This window comes from Seriola lalandi, unplaced genomic scaffold (assembly GCF_002814215.2).
Source record: "Seriola lalandi dorsalis isolate HSWRI2012SDOR001 ecotype SW California unplaced genomic scaffold, Sedor1 jcf7180002054682, whole genome shotgun sequence".
Classification (NCBI taxonomy): Eukaryota; Metazoa; Chordata; class Actinopteri; order Carangiformes; family Carangidae; genus Seriola; species Seriola lalandi.
Window position 1 is genome coordinate 1,462,861 of NW_019525235.1, and position 19,140 is coordinate 1,482,000.

Here is a 19,140-nt window from a genome sequence, read left to right on the forward strand (position 1 = left end):
GTGTCCACGAGTTCAGTGACGAATCCAGAAAATGGTCTGTATAGTTTCATATGTTTTATTAATTCCACTTACATAAAATTATATCAAAAAATCTCAAAAGGTCACGGGGTTTCTTGTTTTACAACATAGTTCACAAAAACTCACTATGCATCAAATTACAAGACAGTGAAGCCGTGAGACGCTCACACGCGCCCTCTCTGATGAGGCTTCAGTTAAACTTACCTTCGTAAAAAATAATAATTTCAATTCACATGGCTTTACATCACAGGTTGACAGTATAACATCTAAAGTCCTCTAGACTACACTAATAAAAACCACACAAGGAAATACGTGTGACATGCCATGGACACGTTCATTGTAAAAAGCGAGAGTAGTATAGCAAGCACCCGTGGATTAAAGAGGTTAAAATCGCACATTTTTTTAAAGCCTTATACGTTACGTGAAACAACATGTTGGTAAAGAACCTGGGATGTCCCGTTAAGCACAACACAGCTGACGGTGAAATTTCCCTTTTGGGACTCACAGGACAGCGGGCAGGACGCTGCTGTGTGCGATGTCAGGCGCAGTGACGCCGAAATCAAATACCCTATCTGCATCTAATAGTATCATTTCATCAAATCTCATCATCCAGATTTGTTGGCTTCTGCTCCGTGGACGAGTCAGTGGAGTCGGAGTGCCGACACCTGAGAAGATAATTGGCCCGTGCGAGGTTTCTTTTGGAGAAGGCTCATCCACAGACGCACACAGCTTAGAAAGAGCAAATTTTCCCTGATGCCAGTTTGTTTAAAATGGCTTTGCAATATATGGCACTTTTATTCTTATTTTTTGCTTCGCTTTTTTTGTGCTCTCCAAACCGGCGATTAAAATTTTTTCATTTTTTGCTTTTAATTACGCTTGAACTCCGCTCGCCTCGCCGTCCGTGTCTGTCCTGCAGAAAGGGAACACTTCGTTGTTTTCATGTCAGTCTTGAGGTCTGATAAACTAGAAGTCTGTGCTTGCATTCTAAACGTATGTTACCTATTTTAACCTTACAGTAACGACAAATGTCACATGAATCAATTCACAATCTCAGTGACTGGCGGAGTAATTTCTGAGGTAAAAAAAAAAAAAAAAAAATTAAAAGATCCACCTTTTTTTTTTTTTTAACAGGCGCCGTCGTTTTTCACGTGTGGTAATGGTGGGTGAGTTACCTGCTTGAATGTAGGCTACTTAAAAGTAAAATATTTTACATGATACTCGCAGACATCAGCGGAGCTCAGCGGCTTGGCTGCTTGTAGTTGCCGTTGATCTCCTCCGAGATGTTGACTGCCTCTGCTCCCAGCGGTAATCTGTCACTGTACTCCGAGCCCATCTCGAACTCCTCCTGGTTGGTTTTGGAAGAGGAACCGGGGATGGACTCGGTCACCACGCTCCCCTCTGCCTCCCCGTCTCCCTCCTCTCCCTCGGCCTCTCCCTCCCCTTCGCCCAACTCGCTGGGGTTGAAGGTTTTCTCTGACTCCACAAAAGACGCCCTGGGATCAAAGTCTCCAGCCATTTGTTTCTCCATCTGATCTGGATTGTGAGCCTTCATGATCAGTTTGTAGGTCTTCCCTTGGTACTTGTATAACAAATGGCAGCAGGTGGCCCCCAATAAGGGAACAGTGGCCAGAGCCAGCAGGAAGATGCTGACAACAACGATGATAAGCAGGGAGGGGATCTTCTTCCTAGTTGTGAAGACCACTTGGACTTGGCAGTCCTGCCCCCCATAGGTGAGACAAAGTGTGTAATTGGTGCCAGGCTGTAAACCACGGAAGTGGTAGGCATTAACCCCTTCTTCTATATTGGACCACTCAACCACAGAGTGTCCATTTCCTGTATTTACACAGAGGTAGACCATGTCCAGGGTGGCTTTACCGGATGAAGACTGGTACAACCCCATGGGCTCTTTATTCACTGTTTCCTGGTTTTCAGTTTGACTGAGATGAAGGTTAGATTTGCTGCTGGGAAGCTGCAGCGGATTCAGCTGAACTTTGGCCTCCGTCTCCGACACCTCTAATGCAATAACACCAAAATCAAAGGTGTACTGCTTCAGGTCCTCCAAGCTCATGTTGAAGGCATGGTTGGAGATGTATTCGCTGCTTTCTCTCACACCGCACTTGGTTGCAAAGGTGGGGTTCTTTGTAAAACTGCCAGTTGGATCCTTGCGGTCAGTTTTGTCTGAAGCTTCAGGACTGCCCTTTGTCTTTTCTTCAGGCTTGGCCCAGTCGATCACATTGTTTTTAGACGTCTTGGTCTCTGTGGGCTTTTTAGCAGACGGATGGATTTTGCCATCTGCAGAATCGAGCACTGAGTTACTGGCATGTTTTTGGGTGCCTGCCATAGCCACTCTAACACTGCTCTCTGCTTTGCCCAAATCATTCACTGCAGAGCAGCTGTAATTTCCATCTTCCCTTTTACTCATACGAGGGATGATGAGAGTGCCGTTTCTAAAGACGAGAAATCGATTGTTGGTTGTTTTATCATTAATTGGCGCATCATTAATCTCTGCAGTGGATGGCAGAGGGAACAGATCGTTTTGATTTCCTGCAATTACCTCCCAGCTGACCTGTGGTTTGGGGCTCCCTTTTGTCTCACAATTTAAGATGACCATGACACCCTCATAGAGCTCTGTGTTCTCAATGTTGGGCTGGTAGGTTATAGTGACAGTAGGGGCCCTACAGTCCAGTGTAGGTATCTTTGTAACCAGTGTGCCTTTCAGGTGTTCAGGGGCCTCACATACAATTGAATTTGGCTCAGGGACAGAAATCTTTGTTGTTGTGATCCACTCCCTCAGCCACTCCAGGCTGCAGGAGCATGTGAAAGGGTTGTTAAAAATCTGAAGGTGGGACATGGAGGAGAGAGCGCTGAAGGTGCCCTCCACAATGGTGCTGAACTTGTTATTGTTAATGCGCAGCGACCTCAAGTCTTTGAGTGTGGAAAAGGCATCCTTTGGAAGGTTCACCATCTCATTGTTGTTCATTTTCAGAAGCTGCAGGGCAGTGAGGTTGTGCAGATCCTCCCATGGAAAGTTCACAATTTTGTTGTAACTTATGTCCAGGTTGCGGAGCTGGATCAGGGGGGCCAAGGTGTCCGTCTCTATGGTAATGATCTCATTGTGGGCCAGCCAAAGAGAGGTGACCTGAGTGATATTGATGAAGCTTTTACTTTTCAGTAATTTGATCTTGTTGGCAGAAAGGCTGACGGTGGTAACGTTGGATGGGAGGCCCACAGGTACCACCAGCAGGTCCTTGTAAGCACAGTCTGCAAACTGGTGGGAAAATTTATCCTGGCAGCTGCAGAGCTCTGGACAGCACTGCACAATGCCAATCACAGTAGTCCACAAGGCAAGGAGCTGCAGGAGCCTTCTCGCCATTTTCTGCACCTGCAAGTATCAATTACCAGACATTAGCCAAATGACTTTTTTTTCTTTCTTTCTTTCTTTCTTTCTTTCTTTCTTTCTTTCTTTCTTCCTTTCTTTTTTTTTTTTTTTTAAATCAGATGCCTACATAACATCCATTATGTCCATTACAGCAGCGGATATGTACTGTGAAAGCTTTTATCTCATATTAATTCAAATGTGTAGGCTAGGTTATGCTTTTTTAAAAGGCTCAACAGCACTTAAAAACATTTCAAAACTGCATTACAAACTAATAAAAGCAAAGACCCTGAAAACAACAACACGATATGAACAATACAACTGCTGCTGTCATATCTGCAAGCATCACACACAGTTTCCCATTGTCTTTTCCCACAAATCACATTACAAAAACAACATTTATAGCGTTTATTTTAGGAGTTTTGGACATCCATGCACATTTGCTGTGTCTCATATTTTTGCAGCAATTTCAGGGTCAGGTGGTCTCTCCCGCTCTAAGCGCGTTTCCACAATCCGGTGCGGACAAACTGGCGCTGTCTGTGGTGTTGAAACCATTTAGATTTTTGCAGTTACTTGAAAACACTTTACTTTCAAAAAAAAAAAAAGAGTTAAATGGCAACATGTCCATTTGCTGTACGTTGTACCTTTCTACACTTACGCACAGATGCCCTTGTGATTCACTAGAGTTGCAACTGGCCTGCAGGGCGATTTCTTCCACCTCAGCTTAGATTTGGACACTGCTCATTATTTGGATTTTTTTTAATTTATTTTTTTTATCATTATTTTCTCGAACAGTAACCACCTGAGTAACTACTGAATCGTCTTACCTGTCCAATGATAACTTCAATTCCTGTGTCTTATAAATCACCTTCGGAGTTCACAATCCTCTGAAACAAGTTTAATGGTCGAATAAACTCGAGTCCTCATGTGTTGGGGATCCTTTCACATGACTTTTGCAGGCCTGGACAGCGCGAATGAAGGGCGGCGGTGGGACCATTTTTCCCGGTGAGTCGCTGTTGCAATCCGACGGCGCTTTTTTCCTCTCCAGCGAGAGTGGGATCCACTGCGCGTTCCCGTCGCCGCTGAGCGAGAAAATGAACCGTGAACGCGCAGCCTCTCCCATCTCTCTCCTCACTATTAAAGATACAGAAGCTCCGGGTCCTCCACCCTCAAAGAAAATTCATAATTTAGAATCCCATGTTTAATTTATTACCCCGACCCAAGCCTAATCTTTGACCTCATTCGGTTTGCCTTTTGTCTATTGTCTTTTTTAAAAAAACAGAGTTTCCAAACGCACTGACAGATTTCAAGTTTAGTTGTGCTGCAAGAAGCAGGTTACAGACACACTTTCCTGCAGCATTATTAGAACTGATCTTCAATAATTACAAACAAACAAAAAAGCAAACAAACAAACAAAAAGAGCCTGAATGTCAGCAGAGTACGAACATTAAAAAGAGGCAAAATCTCGAGCCACATCAAGAGCCAGATCATTTGATGGCATTTCATTATAACAGCGTTATGTGACGCCTGAATTCATATGTAAGCTTTAGTGAACATGTTATAACCGGAAGTGGAATAGAAAGCTAATACAAATTACTTTAAGGAAAAATAAAAGAATGTTATCTCAACCTGAAATATTTGTGATTATGATTTTTTAACTAATTTGTTTTAAATTCATGAGACAGCCTCTGACTTTGAGCATATTATTATCTTTTTTTCTTCAAAAAAACGTTATTATTCATTATGTTTCCTTAATTGTTGGAGTCATGTTGATTAGTGTTAGTACTTGAGGAGACTTGTTTCCTGCTAAAATACTGCCATCGTCTGGTGTACTACAGTATGAACTCTCTGTGACATGCAATTCAAACAAAACTCCACTTGGCCATAACAATAAACAGTGGTGGAAAAAGTAAGTCTAAGAGTAATAATGCCATATACTAATATCATACATATGTATGTATGTGCATGTATATAATGTGCATATATATATATATATACACATACACACGCATACTCATATAAACACATAACAAAGCAACAGCTGTATAATGCACATATTTCACAGATCACCAGGAAAGGCCAGCTTAAGATAGGGTTGGACCTGTTTGTTATGTCACAAAATTAGACTTGAGCAATGCAATACACAGCAAAACTCAACACATTACACACTAAACATCATTAAACATTAAACACACATTAAACATCACATTAATTTTGGACGATTCTCACTTTATCTGAATTAACTCGAGCTGCTGAAGCCTCAAACTTTAACTTCAGATACATTTTCAAAGGTATCATTATTGCACTGAACAAGGAATCTGGATTTTGCCCTCCATCACTTACATCGGAAACATCTCAGAAAATGATCTTTTAATGACCAATATGGACAGGACAAATGATTACAGCAGTTTTAATTTACATATTGAACTTTAACTATCAAAGGTTTGATACTGTGGTTAAGGTTGGGGGTTGTAAATATGTCAGTCCTGTTAGACAACAGTGACCCCTGCTGTCGAAAAACTGTAGTTGCAGAAAGAATCTGAATAATTTCTGTAGGTCAACCCACAAACCTCACGCTTACAAATAATAACATTAAGAGTGCTGACACATCAGGCTTCAAGTCCTTACAGTGTTGTCTGTACTGTACTTAAATTAGATGCACTTTTCTGATGAAGGCTAGTTTAAGCTGGAGGGCCTGGGGATAGGAATTTAGTTGACATGGATGTGGTTGGGGTTCTGAACCTGTTAGACGACAGAAACCTCTGCTGGTACTGTACTGTAAATACAGACTGAATTTATAAACTTGCATGTTCAGCAAACCTTTCAGTAACTTATACAGGTATACAAATATTAAACATATTTTAAGTGAAGCCTTATTAATTTCCTGTGTTATGTTGTGCTTTGGAAATGTATCAATATTTCATATGTTCTGAGTATGGTTACAGTATTTTTATACCATGGGGTGTGGTTCCAGCAATGAGCTTTGTTTGGTTTCATTTCTTGGAAAAAAACAGTGTTATTGTTTGTTTGTATTCCATTACCGCATTTATTTTGGCTTCCTTCCAGTCCTGTCAAACACAACAGGAAAACTGCAAATTGTAGTCCAAGGCCTCTGGAGATCAAGTTTCTCGTATCAAAGACCAGAAGCTAACGGTCACGATATCGCACAGTTTAGATTGCAGCCCGGTGCCATCTAGACTCAGAGATGGCAACAGTAAAGAGATGTAGATCCTGAAAGTATCTTAAAGTAGGCTGTCAGAAAAATCCTATCAGTGATGCTTAACTATACAGTGTGACACCAAAGGTTGCCAGGAAACCATGTTTTAATCCTACAGTATGAGCAAAGAGGGCTAGGATGACTCATAAAATGACTCATACAAACCAAAGACTAATCATGTGGTGATCCATAACAACCATGTTTTACATCTCCATTTCAGCTAAGAATACATGCTTCTACCTGGCCTGTAGGTAGACTTAATCATGGGAGGCAATTAGCTGTTAGGTCAGGTGCTGTGTCAGATCCAGCTTAAGCCAGACACTTCATGATCTGCATGAAAGTGACCTGAGGCTGACTGCAAGACACATGCACGTGCAGAACAACAAAAACAAAATAACAACACAGCATGCAGAGCCACTACTCCCTCAAATGTTAAGTCTGTGATGAAACCTCAGATGAAAACAACTGTGAAATCGTGGTGTTAGGTGGAGCCTGTGGGCAGAAAGAATATTTCACTAACTATAGAGCATGTGTTAGCCAATGTTGTAGTAAATGAAAAATATTTTCCTGACAACCCAACATAGTAACAGCAGGGTTTGGTCACAAACAGCTAACCCGCCCAGACGACTGTGCTCTGTGACTTTTGTGCTGCTATGATGATATTCTGCCTTCAGTATCACTAAAAGTCACAGCAGTTCTTTGTAACAGATATTGGCAGTGTTTGTTTTCTGAAAATAAAAATTGTATTCAGAGGTGCTGTGTAGATGTGAATCATGAAGTTTCCCTTGGATTTAGGATAAATTAAAGATAAACAGCATGAAAATCCTCATGCAGTTTCCCAGTTAGTTTATCTGAAAGAATATTTGATGAGAGTCCAGGATTTCCACTCAAGTGGTTTTGGAGTGAAGGGAGTTTGTGTCTCTCCTTGTGTAACAAGATGTACTCATTTGGTCATCCTGGGCAGCGTTGAGACTTTGGATCCAGGAACCAGACAGATTAGGTGAAAGATTCTTACAGTGTTGTCTACTCTCTGATTAGGATGCACCTGGTTTACTGAGGGCAGTCTGATGAAGGAATGACCTACTAAGGAAGAATAAATTCAAATTATATGATCTGTGATGCATGGATCAACAAAGAGAGTTATGAGAGTTATGATTTTCAATTCCATTCTTCTTTTTTTATTTTAATGATATATATTAATTTGCAAAATACAATATGAAAAAAAACAGTTTTTGAAATTCTAAGGACACATTGCTAAGTACAAAAATCTCAAATATGAAAGATTTAGCAATAAAATAAATGTTTCAATTGTACCAGTAGTGTTTAAATAATAAATATATTTAACTTAGTAGTTTTTACCATGTCTTGTTTGAAGCGAGACATGGTAAAAAGAATGATCATTGAGGAAATAACATTTTCACTTTCTTACAAGAGGAAAGTTGAATTGATACACAATAAAACGCAACACTGCTCACTTCATTGTATTCAGCTGTTTTGCTGCTACAGCCTCACTTGGTTGCTAAATGTTAGCTAATTATTAGTTTAGTTATTAGTTAGCCTAGAATTCATAAGCAAACTTTTGCCAGATATTGCTGTGTAATGGACATTACAAAGCCAGTTCTCTGACTTGTCTCTATTGGTTTAACATTTACCATTACCTCATTCAAAACATCAGTAACAAATGTTTGCACATTGTGTGAGTATAGTCAAAACTATTCCCTTCAACATCCATCACAAATCTGTTCTACGCAAATGCAATAATATACATTTACATTTATGTTCATGTATGTATGTTTTATGTGCAAATTTAAAAATGTGCTCTCTTTCTAACTTAGACGTGGTCTGCTCAGTAGCAAAAATATCTTTCATTGCATATTTTTCAAATAGCCCCCTACCACTTGCTGTTACAGTGGTAAAACAAAACTGAAACATTCAGCGAAGGTCTCTGGGTACTTCCTCCCTTCCCTAAAAACTGTGAAGTAATCTGAGTGAGGCACAGAGGAAAAATCACACGGAAGCACAACAGCTCCTTGACCTCTAATGACCCAGAGAGAGCCACAAGATACCCCTCTACACTACATCTCCTTACTGTATATCGGTCTGTGGCTGTCTGCCTGGAAGCTTACATTTTAACGCTGTGCTTGGTTTGAGGGTTAGAGTCATATACATACTGAACCCTGTTAAAAGGCATTCCCTCAGATTACTTCTTATACCTTCCCTCTTTTCTTTGTCTTAAAAGAAAGACAAGTACTCACTCAATGAAACATTACAATGCTTCATGCAGGATCAGGATCGAAACAAACTCCACAGGCGATCTAAGCTGCATCCTGCTGTTGATTGGTCGTGCTTTCTCTCTTTTCATCATATCAACCTTTTCCTGTTCTAAACTTGGCTACAGCTTGTTCCTGTAGATTTGAAACTCTTCTGCCAAAAACCTCTACTATGTCAACAGCTGCACAAAGTTGGTTTGAAGTTCACACGAGGAGTGTTCCAGTTTGAGTTGTTGAGCTTTGTTGGTGTTACAGTGGATTTCCTTTAGTGCTGCCTGTGTCCTGGCATGATTAGCCATGGCAGAGAAAAAGGGCCTGTGAATGTTGATGCTCCATTTTCAAATGTGAGGTTTGGAGCAACAGGAAGTTTAAATAATAATTATTTGAAGCACTGCTACAGCCAGTCCAAGTATGATAGATACTGTCTGCGATGCAACAGCTATTGCATCGTTTTCTTTATAAGGGGTCTCACTTGCAGTCTTTGTGAGGATCACTTGCTGCGTAAGGTGATATTTTTTCACCACTTTTGTGTAGTCTTTTTCTTTGGAAACACACTCGTAGACGCCATAGTTCTCTTGTGTCATGACAGGGATGAGGTGCAGGCAGTTAGACTGCATTTGCAGACAAGGGCTGCTCTTGCCTTTGTGCTCCCAGGTGTAGACCGCATGGTAAGAGTCTATGGGGCACGACAGGTAGAAAGGGACACTCAGGGGGACTGAATGAACCGTCCTCAAATGCACTGGTGATGATGAATCTATCTCCCGTCTGGTCCGGTTTACTTGCTTTTGTCCTAAAAGAATAAAAAATAAAATATAATATAGATCTGATCTTAATTTTGTGGGCCTTTAGCCAGTGTGTAGTATGAATAATAGCAGTCATTAGTTACCTTCTGCTGATGTGGGACAGACAGTTGTTTCTCCATTCATGACATTTTGAATGCCCCCACTGTGAACAAACACAAAACATGTTCCAGCTAGTACTTTTTTTCTTAATGTGATAGATGATCTGCTTTTTCTATAAAATGTTTGACTCTCATTGTGCACTAAAGGGTCTTGGTGTGAACAATGTCCACACTTACAGGACAGTCGGGGTGCATCCAAACTCAGTCCAGGCACAATATGGGTCCCGGGCCAGAACACATGTTTCACAGGAGTTGTTGTACTCCTGACACCTCTGGAGGTCCAAGGTGGAGATTTTCTCTGGAAAGCCCATGACTAACTTTTTCTGAGCAAAGAAAGACAAAAACACAATTTCCCTTTAAGCCTGCATTAATAGCTTTTTTTCCAACTTGAATGCAGTGCAATAAGCAAACCAAAACAGTATTCCTGTCAAACAGAGAAGGGAAGCAGCACTTGGACATTTGCACATGTGCATTGAGGATAATCCTGAGATCTTTGACAGGGGACTAACTATAGCCCAACTGTACTTTACACATAGTGAATTTTAAAAATATCAATATTAACAATGGTTCAAATGACTAATGTAAAAAAACATTTTCATCATCCGAGAGCAGTAGCAAAGTGACAAAAACACTACTGACAGCACTGCAACGCAGATATTTAGAATTGGCGTTTTAAATGAGCTGTACCTTTTTGGAGTCGAGTTTCATTGATTGTATGGATGAACTGTTTGAGAGTTGTGTTTCAGAGATGATGAAAGGTTCAGATCCGGCCTCTAAGACTTTATGGATCTTCCCAGAATCTGTTGGAACAACACACAGAGCGCAAAATGAAATGGTGTTATTTTGGGAGTGCTACCTAATGCTATATTTTTAGCCCATTGTTTCTAGCAGAGATTATAAATAATGCATGATTACAACAGAGGTCAATGAGGAAACACACAGAGATTGCCTCTGTATTAAAAAGTTTACCAGTGGCTAGAAGCAAGATGTTATACATGTGCTGGTCCACTGCTTGAACTCGGTCCACAACTATCTTGGTATAGTTGTTGCTGCTTATATAAAACGGAGCTGTGTAGTGCATGGAGTGAACCCAGTCAGTCATTTCAGGGTTATCCTTCACCACATTGACTGTGGCCGGTGGCAGTCTCCTGCTATTTGGAACACACTGAGAGATACATGGACACAAAAGTGAATATTTACAGGACACCAATTCTGACGTCATCAGGTATACAAAAGTACAAGTATATACAAAGTTGTATAAAAACAAATTCAAGACAAACTCCTCCAGCTGTAAACTGAATAGCTGGAACAAGCGAGTGGTTTTCTCTACAATTTAAAGCATAGAGAGGAAGTTCCACCCATTTATGTAACATGTCTGAGTTTTTTTTTTTTTTTTTTTTTAAATCTACACCCAGGCTCTGTAACTGCAAAGCAACATCGCAACAAAACAAGTGCTTACCGTTCCTGGCCTTGGTGTGGGGATGTCTTTGTTGTAGCCTTTGAAAGATGAGGTCTCAAATATTTCTTCAATCATTCGTATAGAATAGATGCAAACTGCTGTAGAGTTCCTAGCAGTTAAAAAAGACAACCGAGGTTAGCATGGATAGCACAATACCTCAAGAGTAATGACTGGATTTTTACAAAAGTTTTGCGGCACAGGGCAGGGCACAGAAGAACTGAATAACTTCTCATTCATTAGCCAAATTGGGTGCAGTCCTCCCAAAATAGATCATACCAGATTCATGCAACCCCATCAATCAAACTTTGTGTATCTGACAGAATAAGTGGGAAACCCTCCAAACTTATTGACCAATATTCAGTTTCCACTTCAGACACAAGGGCCCTGCCAGTTTTCAGAGGCTTGGTTGAGTGATAGAAGGGCAGCTCCCTTGGCCATCGAGCAAATACAGCACATGGTGTGAGAATCTGCTCAGGATGGGATTCAATGAGGCATGTCCCACTGAAGTTACACATAATGGTCAGTTTACTTGTTATGAGAAGTACCACTCAGCTGGTGTCATATCTTCTGAGGCTCTGGGGGAGCTTTGTCAAGTCTGACGAGATAGTCCCGATGATATGAAAATTCATGCCTCGCAAACAGGGGACATTAAGTTTGAAAGAGCCTCCTACTGGGCGGGGCCAGTCAAATGAAATGATGGTATTATAGCACATGACATAACGTTATAGTGCATAATGTTATTCTTATGTGTGGGTCTAATCTTGAGTCCTAAACCCATTCATAAGATGTAGTATGTCATCACTTAACCTCAGGGACACATTAGATCATATCAGATTTAGTTTTTTTGATATCTGTTTATGTTTTGGTCACGTGGAAAACCCGTTCTCCATGGCGGTTGTTATTCATGACAAAGCTTGTTCAGCAACACACTGTGTGGGTCCAGACCTACAGGACAAGGTTAGTTTTGTCTCCAAAACATTTCAAAATGCTGAGCTTTCAATTTAAAGCAAGAGCTATTCTGTGTTGCCCAGTAAGCGCTTTACTCATGTTGCTGCCTAGTTGCTGACAATAAAGGAAGGGAAAGTGTCGAACCAGCTACTCGTGAAAAGGGCATAGACTCTGGTGTCGTGCCAGTCCTCGGCGTGCATCACATAGATGTCTTGGAGACGGCTGAAATACAGCGACTCTACTGGAAATCCACAGACAAGTCGGGCCTTGAGAAAAGATGTCCACATGTTCTGGAAGAATCGTTTTGATCCTCCTTCATCTACCTGTAAAATAATACATATGAATTACACCGGGAAGACGCGCTTTCAGTTTTCTTGCTAGCTGAAATTCATCAACCAAGAGTTATTTGAGAGGACTGAGGTGACATGGTCCATGATATCTGGAGGGCAAGTCTTGTTTTGCAGTGATGTCAAATAACAAGGGTGAAAAGACAGCAGTTTATCAAGGAAGAGGAAGGCTGACTCTTGGATAGTGGGAATGAGACCACCCTGAAACACACCATTGTACTACTACATTAATCTGCTTCAATACTTTAATTATGTGTACCCTTGTCAGACCCTGGCACTGTATTTACCAAACCATGGCATATCACCTTTCCCACTATAATTCCATCACCCTTTGTTTTTTTTAAGCACAGTGCAAGCCAATAATTAATTTCCAACAAGGTTATCATATAATCTTTGATGACAGCTTGAACCCTCAGTATGAACACATCCATGTGCCATAACTCTTCTGATAAACCTGTAAATAGTGGTTGACCTTAAACATGGTTCCCTGAATGAAACAAAGACTGACGTCAACATCTAATAACACTGCTTTGACAGATGGTGGCACTTCATCTCCTTTGACTGGCAAAGCAGGAGACGCACTGACAGAGCATGAAATTATTATTGAGTTTCACTGAGCGTTCTTTATGAGTCCTATAGGCATATATCAATATCAATGTATTATACAGTCTTGTTCTCTGGAAGTATTTAAGCGACAGCCATAATAGGAGCTAATCAAATTTCCTGAATGCTGTTGAAAGGAGCTTCAATGCTTCCTATCGCATCTCCTTTTGCATAGAATACACTGGACTTTCTTTATGAAAGGAAAGGAGATAATGGCATCCCACAATTCTGTGCGGAAGCAACATTTATGTGGTGCACCATTGTGCAGTAGTTTCACCAGGGTAGCCCCATGTAAATGTAGAAACAACAGAGCATCTAATTTATACTTGTGACACGATGCAAAAACTTCTTCCTTGTGTGATTGGCTGAGCTCCAAATTCATGGATATAGATCTCTACTCTCTCAAATCTAGTTAGGAGTCGAGCAAGCATATTGAATTTATAGTTAACAATATCATCATCGTAACAAAACACTTTATACATAAATGTTTCACTAAATACCCCCATCATGCAATACACTGAAATTAACTTTCTCTACTGAACAAATGTAAATAAAAAAAGGTCAAGAGTGCCTATGCCAGGAAGCTCTATACACTTAAATGTTTCTTATTCTATATTTCTTTCATTTTATGTTATATCAGCATTTTAATCCTGTTTGTTTTGTGCTTAGAAAGGAGTATTTATGTTCTATGTTTTATAAATAAAGTTGGTTTAATAAAAAAAAAAGTGAGAGATCCTCTCAGCACTGCAGTTGCCTTATGAATTCTCCCTCATATTTCTCCTTGACTTCATAATATTTTCCTTTGAGGTCAAGAAAAGGGGTTCCCCCCCCCCCCCCAGAGGTCATACTAGTCTTTTTCATCCAATCAATGTTGTTTGAACCATAGGTGGACAGATTGATACCTAATACTGATAATAAATGATCACATTTAATATGAATACTGTATCATCAAAACTAACAACAATAGAAATGTTCCAGCATCAAGTAATCAATTCGTATTGACCTTCCATGTTACTTGAAAAGGACTTGGATGACTATTAGCTTGATTACTAAAGCTGAGCTAATGAGGTTTTTGAGAGCTTAGTGGTTTAGAAAGGTGCGAGCTTCACTGACATAAGCCAAGTGCACTCCAGTGTCCAGCGTACCTTACAAACTCTGGCAACCCTTGATATCCAGGGGTCGGCCTCTGGGCTGTGGTCCGAGTTCTTTTCACGGAAAAAGATGTAAATTTTATCATTCTCAGGGTCTTCCTTTCGCTTCACCCAGGACACAGAGATGAATGTGGGCTCTGTGAAAAGAGGAGGAAATGTTTATCAAACTCCACTGTTTACAGTACAGTACAGGATCAGCAGATGTGTGACGCAAAAGCTTGGCATGGAAAAGTCAACATGATAATCACTCTGCACTGAGGAGTGAACAATATGAGATAAATCGTTGAAGTGTTTCCTAAAAAAACACCCTGATTCACATTAAATGATACTCAGGAATCAGATCATAAATATTAATTATTGCTTATTTTCCCTGTTTATGGCAGCATTTTGTATTGTCACATCAGAATACTGCAGTGTAATAATCATCAGACATTTCCATCATTTACCCACCTGAGACCCAGTTGTCATACATCCACACATTAGTTCTGCTGCCAGCTTTCCTTCTGAATTGCAATGAACTTCTATCAGCACCCAATGGCGCAGCTGCATATAGGTCCCCATCTAAAAATATCAGAGACACATCACATGAAGACACAGCAGAAATGTTCAATTATTGAGAATATTCATGTGAAAATGCTCTGGCCTGCCAACTCAGTGCTGTCACACATGACTTGTTATTGTTACATAAGTCTGCAATTGTGAGCCACACTATTTAAACCTTCAAACACATGACCTACAGTAATGCAAGAAACTGTACTATACTGTGCTGTACCTACCTACTGTGATTGATAGGGAGTTCTGGGTGTACACGAACGGAGAGATGCCCGTTCCCTCATAACTCTCCACTATCTCATGAGACTGATTGTTCACTGATGAAAACTGTGGAACCACAGACAGCCAACAAAATGTTAGGATACACTGTCTATAGACAAGTGTGATGGAAAAAACACAGAACCACCCAACACCAGCCACCCAACACCCTACCTACATTATAAAACAGGGTTGTTTGATTAAAGTTTAATTCAGAACCACAACTTCACAACAGTCCCACGCTTTAATCAGCTGTGCCCCACTGTTACCAAAATAGCCACAAAAAAACTGCAGTGTCTCAGACGGATATGATATCAAAGGACCAGTGTGTAGCATTTAGGGGTATCTGTTGTTCTTAATTATGTTTTCATGAGTTTATAACCACATGAAACAAAAAAAAAATCGTTGTGTTTATGTTAACCTTAGAATGAGCCCTCCACAGAGCCCACCATGTTGCACCGACATGTTTCTACAGAGCCCAGAATGGACAAACGAAACACTGGCTCTAGAGAGGGTCTTTTGCGTTTTTACATTTTACCAACATTCAGTTAGTTGCAATCTGCAATCTCACTGGACGCCACTAACTGCTACACACTGGTCATTTGAGTGTAACATGTGCAAACACTCACAAGTTTCCAGCACTGGGGTTTGTGTCCATTTGTTCCACAGACAAACAGACTGTCCTGAAACTTCTCAATAACAGTGATGACATTTTCACAGGGACCCTATGACAGAGAGGCTGTTATTGCCAAGTTGTTACACAGAACAGATTGTATATTTCATTTTAAAAATCCATTACTCAGCAAACTTGTTGAATAGTCATTTCTGATAACATTATTCATTCTCTAGTCACCAACCTCTTGACACTGCTGTTGCCCCGTTGTTTTCAGAGTAAATTTCTGTGGGAGAAATAAAATGAGGCATTATAAATGGAAGATTAACATTTTTAAAAACAGTCCTTGTCAGTTACTAACCAAAAATAATATTGCTCTAAAAGCTCTGCCCAAAAACCTGGTGCTTTTAGTGACTAAATGTTTGAAATAGCTGGAGGATAGATAAGATTAAAGAGTATGGCACCTATCTGAGATTTTCTCTCTAAGGTATACTTTCTTTGACCAAACCTGTTTCACTCAAGATAATGTCTTTGAATGGTTTCAGCTGTTCCTGCCACAGACTGGTCTCCATCAGTGAAATGAAAATCTATGTGTGTCTTACGGTCAGAGCTGTCATTTGCTCTAGTTTAATGGACAACAATCAATAACCCATCCCTCATTCATTCTTAAGAGTGGATGAATTAAAGTGGCCTCACGAAAGTGTCTGTCATCATCTGAATTTTCTGGTATACATGTGCAATACTATGGAAACTCTTGTGTGTCGTATGTCATCAGGGTCTGTTTGTGACGTGTTCACCACCAGCTGCACTTAATCAGGAGCTTGAAGCCAGAAATGGCTGTGAAAGGTTAATGTACCTGTCAGTGGATCACTGAAAGACCAAGAGAACAATGGGTCTGTCGCAGCCATCTGTTACAGTAACATCTAATTATGACCAGCTGCACTTCCACACAGATATCAAGCTGAGAGTATACATCAATAAAATATGAGACGACTTGATAAAAACTACATGCAAGTGCATTTTCTGCAGGTGATAAAATACATGAAATAAAAAAGATGAAAAGCAATGGTTCACCCACCTCTATGACATGATAGTCATCCATGTCAAGTTTTAACACAAAATCAGTCCCCCCGATATACATCTCCTCAGAGTCCTCATGATGGAATAAGACACTATGATTCTGACAGACTTGATATTCAAATCCACCACTGACTGTATCTGAGGGAGGGACAAAAAATGAAGGGTCACATTGTCATATTTTAGACTTGGGAGGATGTAAGTGAAGATTCAGACTGAACAATGTCAATGCCCGCTTTGTGCAGTCACATCAAAAGATCTACTGTCTGTTTGATCCGATGAACAAAGTTAAAATAGGTCTTGCTGAAAAGCTCAGAAAAAAGAAGAATCCAGAAGTATCCAAATTGCTTCAAATAGTTGTGCACCTAGCAGCGGTAGCTCCCAGTAAATTACAGTCTGTTACAGTACTGCTCAAAGTCTGTGTGATCAGCTCAGATGTACAGAATTTTATTACAGAAACACCAAGATAAGGAAGAAAAAGCCACTACAATTGAAATAAGTCTGGTGCTGTAAAGTTTGACTTGTAATCTCTCTCTCTACTGTAGCTGTAGAGTTCTATGGTCATTTTTGAGACTATATTGTGGTTTGTCATATGCAATGATGTTTCTGAAACAGTTTTCCCTCTCAAGTTACATTAATAAAATCATCATTGAATTTGTAATTGAATTGTGTGCATAACAATTAGACTATAACATTACAAAATTATTTAAATATGATGTATGTGCAGGTGTTAGTGTTTCATTTAAATGTCTACAAATTATCTTAGTAAATTTAACCTCTGTTTACAGCATGATTCTTGTATGTAAAGTGTGACGTGCTGTATGCGGTGGTGTGTCTGCAATTTTGATTCCCTCTCCCGGTGTTACCTGTTTTTTGGAGAGTAAAGATGATATATCTAAACTCACGTATATCTTGGGGAGTTTAAAAGGGATCTGAAGACAGGATTGACTGCAGGCCTATTTCTAAACAGCTACAGATATTTTTAAGTGGATACCTACATTGCCAATTAATTTTGACCCAGTCAGTTGTTCAGAAATGAGAAATGAAGCTTACCTTTGCACAGAAGTCTTGGAGTATTTTTAGATCCAAGAATCGGTGTGTCCTTCAAATTAACACTAAGGACAAGCTGAAAATCTCCTGCAAGCCAAATGTAAATGATGACAAATCGCTTCATTTTTGCGCCTTATTTAGAGAGTATGTGTTGTGCCTGTACGTATCAACTCTACTGAAGCTGTTCGCAGCTTATCAGAGCAGAGCGAATAGTCTTATGCTGCGCTGCTGCTCCCCTCCTCCTCCCTCTCCTCACTCTCCTCCCTCTCCTCCCTCCTCCTTCCTCCTTCCTCCTTCCTCGCCAGATATAGTCACGACTGTACACCGTTCCTGTCAGGCTTTGAGGGGTAAGGCTGGACCCAAAATGCAGCCAACACTTGGGAAACGGTGCAAAAGGTTTATTTAACTAAACAAGAAGCTTACACACAATACTGGTGAAGCACAGGGAAACACAGGGGAAGAACAGGGAAATACAGAAACTTAAAACAGGAGACGGGGCAACATGAACAGACTGAGGACAACCACACCTGAACAGCTCTGCGACCAACCACATACGAACAGGCACGTGAATCGACGAGGACAAACCCAGAAATCAACAAACGAACCGACACAGACAAAGGGGAGCACAAAGACTATATAGACAAGGGATGCTATGGTGATTGCACACAAGTGAAACACATTAGGGCGGGACAGACAATTACCACACAGAAACAGGACCAAGACAAGAAGCAAAACAACATTTCCAACGGATATTTCCATTTCCACTGTAGCCCACTAAACCTTCCCCTATTTTTCCCCAGTAAATATTTATATAAACATTGGCATCAGCTCGTGAAAGCAAAGAACTGACCACATACATGATGCTCTTTTGTTTTCAGCTTTTTTCACTGACTTCTTTTCAGCCCAGTCCTCGGATCTCTTGGCATTTTGCAAATGATCTTCTAACATCCAACCTGTCCAAAATTGTACGCTTAACTTGCATTTGCCCGCGTTTGTCCCACAACAAATTCTTAAACTTTAGATCTGATCATAAAATCAATCTTTTCCTGCCTATTTCACACCATTAGGAGAGCACACCTGTCATTTGGCTGAAGGCAGCCACAGGCAAGCAGCTGGCATCTGAGTTACGGCCACCTACTTGATGTAAGTAAGTCTGAAGACGTATACTTCTCAGTCCTGTTCCCTTTTGCCCCATTTTCTACATCCTTGTCATCCTGTCCCATCTTTCTGCTACATCTCCTACAAGTAATGAGCACATGTTCTACTGTTTCTGTTTGGTGACAAACATCAGCATAATTGT

General features: G+C 40.4%; 2 protein-coding genes across 2 annotated transcripts; both read right to left on the reverse strand.

Moving 5' to 3' along the window:
- Positions 1-39: 39 nt before the first annotated feature.
- On the reverse strand, positions 40-4,492 carry islr2 (immunoglobulin superfamily containing leucine-rich repeat 2). Its single transcript, XM_023422415.2, has 2 exons — positions 4,222-4,492; positions 40-3,400 (listed from the first exon to the last, which is right to left on the reverse strand). Exon 2 carries the CDS (start codon positions 3,389-3,391, stop codon positions 1,256-1,258), a length of 2,136 nt encoding a protein of 711 aa, XP_023278183.1. The 5' UTR covers positions 3,392-3,400; positions 4,222-4,492; the 3' UTR covers positions 40-1,255.
- Positions 4,493-8,486: 3,994 nt separating this feature from the next.
- On the reverse strand, positions 8,487-18,043 carry sema7a (semaphorin 7A (JohnMiltonHagen blood group)). Its single transcript, XM_023422452.2, has 14 exons — positions 17,844-18,043; positions 16,792-16,931; positions 15,958-15,999; positions 15,730-15,825; positions 15,067-15,169; positions 14,741-14,851; positions 14,285-14,427; positions 12,334-12,512; positions 11,242-11,350; positions 10,752-10,947; positions 10,470-10,582; positions 9,960-10,105; positions 9,768-9,826; positions 8,487-9,671 (listed from the first exon to the last, which is right to left on the reverse strand). Exons 1-14 carry the CDS (start codon positions 17,962-17,964, stop codon positions 9,250-9,252), a joined length of 1,980 nt encoding a protein of 659 aa, XP_023278220.1. The 5' UTR covers positions 17,965-18,043; the 3' UTR covers positions 8,487-9,249.
- Positions 18,044-19,140: the final 1,097 nt, after the last annotated feature.

Excerpts from the sequence above, each read along its gene's own strand:
- islr2 (XM_023422415.2), bottom strand. The coding sequence starts at position 3,391 with ATGGCGAGAAGGCTCCTGCAGCTCCTTGCCTTGTGGACTACTGTGATT.
- sema7a (XM_023422452.2), bottom strand. The coding sequence starts at position 17,964 with ATGAAGCGATTTGTCATCATTTACATTTGGCTTGCAGGAGATTTTCAG. Across the intron at positions 10,948-11,241 it reads CCACACCAAGGCCAGGAACG|TGTGTTCCAAATAGCAGGAG; the intron begins GTAAGCACTTGT and ends TGTATCTCTCAG. Across the intron at positions 10,106-10,469 it reads TGAAACTCGACTCCAAAAAG|AAAAAGTTAGTCATGGGCTT; the intron begins GTACAGCTCATT and ends TTCTTTGCTCAG.